The sequence below is a fragment of the Cydia pomonella genome, chromosome 5 (assembly GCF_033807575.1).
Source record: "Cydia pomonella isolate Wapato2018A chromosome 5, ilCydPomo1, whole genome shotgun sequence".
Lineage (NCBI taxonomy): Eukaryota > Metazoa > Arthropoda > Insecta > Lepidoptera > Tortricidae > Cydia > Cydia pomonella.
Window position 1 is genome coordinate 20,693,398 of NC_084707.1, and position 7,554 is coordinate 20,700,951.

At 37.1% G+C, this 7,554-nt stretch overlaps 1 protein-coding gene across 1 annotated transcript in view; it reads left to right on the forward strand.

The window, feature by feature from the left end:
• The window catches only part of LOC133518063 (transcription factor Sp4-like), a 32,147-nt gene extending 24,915 nt beyond the window's left edge, over window positions 1-7,232 (forward strand). Inside the window, exons 17-18 of the mRNA XM_061851632.1 lie at window positions 933-1,077; window positions 2,092-7,232. Of these exons, the coding sequence (XP_061707616.1) occupies window positions 933-1,077; window positions 2,092-2,256 (310 nt within the window). The 3' untranslated portion in view covers window positions 2,257-7,232. The remainder of the gene's footprint in view (window positions 1-932; window positions 1,078-2,091) is intronic.
• The last annotated feature ends 322 nt before the right edge of the window (window positions 7,233-7,554 follow it).

Here is a 7,554-nt window from a genome sequence, read left to right on the forward strand (position 1 = left end):
ATCAGTTTAGCTGTTTTTGAGTTATCGCAAAAAGTTTTCCCTTCATAGTAAAAAGACTTACTTTAATTAGGTACTGATTATGTAAATTTGCCTATTTGTTTAACTCGGGTGAAAGGTACCGTTTCATCCCTTGGTTAAAAATTTACTATACTTTAACCTCCAGTTTAGCTTATTGTGAGGGAAGAGTAACTACGGAACCCTACACTGAGCGTGGCCCGACATGCTCTTGGCCGGTTTTCACGTTAGTTGCGTTAGGTCTTACGATCTTTACAAATGTTAAAAAAAATTTAGTTTCTGCAATATATGTATCGGTAGTCTACTAAACTCAAACGAAAACTAACAACACTACATATAGTGTTGGAATGAGTAGTGCGGCTCACGTTGATTTTTAGGGCTCATGTTCTCATGCTCAAATAAAATGTTGCAGGAAGAGCATTGGTTAGTGGTAAACAACAGGAAACTTTTGGAGTTACAAGTATTTTAAATAAATATTACTGTATTTTAAATCATTTTATAAATTGTTCTAATAAATTTTTGGGGAAAAATGGTAACGTAGTAGGTAATAATAACAGAGTACAGTAAAACAGTTGAATTAAGGAAAAATAAAGAATTTTATTAAATGTTATGTATTACATTGGAAGTGAATTGTATTATACTTGAAATTTACCTGAAATTTTTGCGTTAGAAACTGATTTCAATTCGAAAAAGGACAAGTTTTTAGTAGGGAGTGCTCCCGGTACTGGTTTTCTATACAAATACAGTACCGGAACCGGGGATTCCGCGGCTCTCTCCATTCAAACTCAGTACGGTAGCAATTCCTAGTTTTTAGCCATTAAAAAGTATTTTGGCCCACCACTTAAAAGGAAATTTTGACATCACAAACTTTAACTTCCAAATGTGGAATACTAGTAAATTGGATAAACCATTTTCAGGTTCACACGCTCAGACGAGTTGCAGCGGCACAGACGGACGCACACGGGCGAGAAGCGCTTCGAGTGCCCCGAGTGCAGCAAGCGCTTCATGCGCTCCGACCACCTCGCCAAGCACGTCCGCATACACACCAAGAACCGCATCACGGTAAGCGTTAGCGTGAACAACTAACAAATTACTTAAGATAAGTAAATCATATTTGTTTTTTTTTTCTAAGTTTATCACTCATTATATATTATAAAATGGTATATACGAGTATAAGCCCCAAGGGATGATACGGAGGGTTCTTGGAGGTGTAACTTAGAAGACCGTGCGGTAGTACATAGGTTTATAACCGAACTAATGAAACGGTTATAAAAATGTCGGCGCCAGAGGGCGCGTTGGTAGACTTAACCCTACCCACCATAAATATACATACATAACATAAGATAAAGTTCCACGCCGCGTCTGTTTGTACGTTCGCGATAAACTCAAAACTACTAAATGGATTTTCATGTGGTTTTCACCTATCATTCTATTATCATGATTCTTGAGGAAGTTATAGGTATGATTTGTTAAGGTTTTATGTAATCTGTGCAAAGTTGAGACGGGTAGCGACCCGCCCCAGCTTCGATGATTCTATCAACAATTAGTTGTTGATAGAATCATTGAAAACCAATACTTAAAGTAGCTTTTACTTGATTTCAATTATATACATTTTTTCACCCCTTTATTCAAACATTCAAAACAAGCTTTATTTATTCAAATTTTATTTCACAAAAGACATCCAATCGTACAAAAGGCGGACTTACTAAACTAAGGAAGAGATTCTATCATTATTTTAAACAAATACAAAAATAATATATACTATTTTAATTTTATTTACATATGTAGGTCACTAGATAAGTGTTGCAATAGACAAATATGAAACAAAGACACATATACTTTTTAGACTATATTTCCATAGACCAATGTTTGCGGGAAATCGTGTGACAGGCCACCTCTTTGTTTCATATCTGTCAGTTGCAAAACTTATCTGGTGATCTATTTATACTTTATGCGCCAACCATGAATATTATTTGCGCCGATTTTCTCGTTCTTAAAATATCTCTAGAATAGTCTAGAACATCGTAAGAATTTCCTTCAAATAGCCCTATTATTAATTTAACCTTACCATTCCAGGAGGTAGCCACCTCAACGCAATCTATGTACTCGGACTCCGGCGACGACAGCTGCGACGAGAAGATGATGCTCACCATAGAGACCATCCACCCCGAGGGCGAGGACGACAAGCAGCTCGTCATGATCCGGCCCGCCGGCAAGCTGGAGCCCGCGCGCGACAGCTAGCGCCGGGACAGCGACGGGTAGGCGTCGCTGCCAACGTGTGCCAGGACCAAACCAACATTTACAAAGAGAAGGTAATGGACTCTTATGAAGGTCGTTTCAGGGGAAAGGAAGTGCTTGTGGGGAAGGGAACTCTAGAGTAACCAATTCACTTTGGGAACGGGAAGGAACTGGTCATCCGGCCCGGGGACAAGATCGAACCTGAACATGATACGGACGCGGACCGCGTGTAGGCGTCGCTGTCGGGTGTGTGAATAGAAAAGTAACATTTAAAAAGAGAAGGTAACGGACTGTTATGAAGGTCATTTCACGGGGAAAGAAGTGCTTGTAGAGACCAATCCACCTTGGAAACGGGAACTAGTCATGATCCGGCCCGGAGACAAGATCGCACCATGTTGGCTGAACGAGGGCAACGACGGGTAGGCGTCGCTGTCGTGTAAGTGGTAAGGAAGGTAGAAAGAGAAGAAATGAGATAAATGTCAGCGGACGGTCTTGAAGCCTTTACCTTTCATGGGATCGGATAGGAAGTGTTTGTAGAACCGGAGTGGGAAGCGTACGTAAACTGCACAGCATAGGAGTATACTGTTTAGTGTTGGTTGGCGCAAAATTACTATGTCAAGTACATGTTTCTGATTTAGGCCACGAGGTGACAGTCCCTCCAATGCTCACGGTTCCTATTGGGCGATCTATGCTGTAGCCAAGTCCAAAGGAGTATAACAAACTATGCTTTCTTTGGGTGTAAGAACAAGTTTGAAAATGATATTGTATCCATCCTACCAGCAAGTTTTGTGATTGTGTATTGAACATGATATCACAAGTCTTGCCAAATTTTACTCTTGTGTTAAGGTGTTTCTATTTGTGTCGCTGGTGCCCCATGTATTAAGTAATGTGGTCAGTATCTAAATAAGTTTTAACATGGTACTAGTCAGACCAAGATAAGTTGGCAGTGATTTTGATAGCTCAGCCTGTGCAAGTGATAGGCAAACGTCATAATTCCATAGAGGTTTGACGTTTTAACCTTTTGAATGCCACGCCTATCGCACGCGGCGCGTAATCGTGAACCTTGTCGGTACGCATGAAGGTTGATATTGGGCTGTAGCCGCGCGCGTCATATGACGTTTTTGGCGGTCAAAAGGTTAAACAACACTTGCCCTGACTGGGCTGCCAAAATCGCTGCCAACTTATCTTGGTCTGACTCTATGAGAAAAGATATATTTTATAAGCAATGATGAAATTATAAAAACGCCTTTCAGATAAAGGTAGCGAATAACGTTGATCGCAATAAAGTTTTATTTAAGAAAATTAGTAACGGCAAAACTTTAACACATTCACTGGCAGGAACCCGCCTAGTGGGCTGTCGTAACTTTGGGTTAGATGCCAGACAATTCACTAGGTGGGTTGTTATAGGTAGCCATATATAACAACAGGCCACGACAAAGAGCCCACCTAGCGGGTGCACATCGCCACTGCTAGCGGGGTTGACACGGAATGAAGATTTAATTATTCTATTTTTAAACATGCATCAATATGTCATATGTCGTTAATTATGGAATCTAACCTAATGGTATTTCGAAAACCATTTGGAGCAGCTTCCAATAGCTCGATTTCAAAAATAACCCTTCCTGTTTTATTTGACAACAAAAGAAATGACGAAAAAATAAAAGGAGAAAGTTGTCACCGCTCTGCCGTCCGCCTCGTGGCTCTGGGCGCGCAGTACTGCGGACTGTACTGCGGCCGCGCCGACCCTCCGAGCCTTTACTATAGATAATGCATGCTTTTTGGACCACTTTTTAATTTCTCGTCTGGCAGTGAATGTGTTAAACTGAACATCGGTGGATTTTATGTTTGCAATATCCTCGTAAGGCCTACGCTGCTACCCGTAGTACTAATAGGGAATATTACGCGAAACTGCGTAGGGGGCGCTACTACCACAATCCATCACAATCTGAGGGTTTACCTCGAAACGAGAAAATCGAAATTTCGTTATCTAATCTCTCTATCACTTTTGTATATTCGAGAGATAAAGAAGCAGATATCTAAATTTCGATTTTTCCATTTTATGGTAGGTCTTTTGTAAAAAAACCGCCTTGATGAAACTTGTCAAAAAACAGTTTAAGGCAGTTTAGTCTATGGTTTACGATAGGTGCTAGTCCTGCACTTTGGTGGCAGAACATTGCAGTAATACTCCCTACTACTTCAATGTAATTTAAACCATTTTCAATTGGAACAATTGCAATTCCTTCGTTTCGTTCGATTTGAAAAAAAAAGAAAATTAACCATATTTCCTTCATTATTGATTTCAAATTCAAATGACATTGTTTTGAACGGTGGGCCTTAGGAGGAGTGTTGACGATCAATACAATACCATTGTATATTTATTTATTTGTTTATTAGGATCCCCAACAGAAGATACAATTCACATACAATATACAATTCATATATGTATTGGCCTGAGTGAAAAATGTCATTCACATTGTTGATAGTGTTGATAGTTGTTAGAAAATAAAAAGGCATTATTATTTATTGTAGATATTTTATTAAACAAATCGCAATCATCACAATTCGTAGTTACGTTAATCGTCTTGTATATTTATTTAATTTAAAATTGTGTCAAATTTCTGTAGGCCTAAATGAACCATCTTACACTAAAAGTATCTATTTTAAATTGTATACTCTTAGAATGAAATGATTCTTGATCAGTAGTTGTTGAAATCATAATATAATCTTGTCCTGAACAACAAAATTGTTAATCTTTTATGCTTTTAAAATAATACATCTAAGGGTTTTTAAATGTTTCCAAGTTAAAACAATTTGTTGAAATTCATATAGATCGTGTCATTCATGAAGACGCGTGCCTTTGACTCATATTGTCATGTTCTTAAAGGTTAGATTGGCAAATCTGCGCGTCATCGTGGATGACACGAACTATATTTATCGAATAAAATTCATTGGATTTAATGATTTGTCAATTGATAGCGGCGATATAGCCATATGTTGAGACTAATTGATGTCCACAAAGCATTAAGAGGATAGTGGACGACCGTCACCATTTTCCTCCCTGGATATTGACAATATGGAGACTAATTTTACACAATTTATTGTATATTAACCAGCTTGCTATTTGTTTAAAAACGATTTCCATACAAATTTCAAAAAGTTTCTAATCCATATCATAAGAAGTAAAAAAAAGCGAGAGAAACATCAAATTGCGCAAAAATATGTTCTATAATGTTAATGTTCAGATATGGAAATTAGGACTTTTGTATGTAGACGGTCACGTGACTTCGTCCCCTATTATCTCAATGTTAATTATAAGAACACTCAAGGCTCAATAACAGACTGGTTCGATTGAGCCTTGGAGTGTTATTCTTATAGGAAATGTGTGTAGAATAGGTGAAAAAAGTTTATTTCTGTTACACGTCGTTTGAGCCGCCTGTACTGATTAAAAAAATATCTACTAGGGTAAACAAATCATTCATTAGTACCGAATATTAGCACATAGTTTTAGTAGATCTGCGTACCGACGATAGGTTTGTTTACCTTCATGTTTAAATTAAAAATGTTCATGGTTGTGGGTATTTTAACCTTTTCGACGCTGTGTCAAACAACAGCTGTCACTTGGACGCCACGTCACCGAAGTGTCAAAACTGAAATTGAACTTTATATACTGCCCTCCTAACGTAAAGTGCGATAGCTCATATTAAGATAATATTTAATTGTGTACTTTGTTCTCATACGATGTGTCACACAATTAAATGAGATTTCAAAATAAGTTATTGCACTTAACGTTAGGAGGGCAGTGTATATGCTCGTAGGTCTATGTTGCTCTGTGGTCTGTGACGGATTAATCCGTTTACGGCGTTAGACCTACGGTGCGGATTTATCCGTCATTGGCGTCAAAAACGTTAAAAGTACAGATTTGTAAGTATTATGTCGATAGAGTCCGTCTATGCTAAGTTTGCACCGAAATGAACAGATCAAAGTGAGACAGTGTCATTATAATTGTTATATTTTCATAGAAATTTAATGATTTCATTGCCACATTTTGTCATTGCAAATACCAAGTAAGCTTGTTCCGACTCCATAAGATAATAATTTTTAACGCTAAGGAAGTAATTTTCATTTCGGAATTATAATAAATTTAGTAATGCAATGTATACCTACTTTATATTTTATCCATCTTCCTAATTCTAATTCAATTTTTTACCCTGCAATTTTATTTAACTTAAGCATTTTAAATGTGAACTTGTGTAAATAGGGATTATTTTTGTAAATATTGTAAATTATTATAAGTATTGTAATTAGTGTTCGAACATAAATTAACCTAGTTGGTAAGTCCCCGCGTACAAATTAAACTAAATTTCCAAATTCAAAAGCGCAAAAATTACCCCGGATCTTACAAGTTTAAATTACGTTGCAAAATAGTATTACAATTTAAACGATCAGAGAAAAGAAGACACAGGCAATCTGTTAAATTCAAATTGCAGCCTAGATGCAAACTACTCAAAGCGCCGAAGGTTCAAATTGGAAGAAATTTCAATGTGCAGTATTGTATACCCACTTTGTGATTATTGGTTTGTTATAGCGATATCTAATTGAAATGTATTCCGCGTGGGCCGCGCGTCAGATGTTAATGACTGGAATTTTAGACCCTCACTGACCCCTCCTTGAACCTATCTGCATTTGATGTCCATAGACATAACTTCTATAAACGATAAAAATGCGTTTGACTTAAAGTATAAGTTAAAAGTGGCAGTGAATTCAGAACAGTCAAGTTCAGATATTCATTCTGAGTTTAAAACCTCGTGCTGACTATAATGTACATCAATGTAATACGAACAAAGCACTGTGGGGTCCAAAATTACCGAAACAAACTTGTAAATAACGTGTATATCTGTTATATAGTGTATATTAGCTGTATCATAAGCCTGTAAATAATTTTATCGTTGAACCATTTCAAATTAAATATTTTTACACAATGTAGTTGTTTTCTTTTTAACTCATCCGTCCTATCCTGCTGCGCTCAGCGTATAGAGTTTTCATGATATCTAAATGTTACGTTAGGCCAAGTGCTGATCTTAAATATAAATAATGATCCTAAACTTATATATAGTTTTTATTAAGTTATGTAATCGCACGATAGTTGTTACAGTTTCTTGGGAAAATGAGCCTATACGCCTATACTAGAACATAATGTGTATAGTTTACAAATTAAATGCTAGATGGCGCTGTTCCGTGTAGTATAAATCTTGAATCGCGCTATTAATAATAAATGAGCAAAAATATCTCAATTTTGTCGGT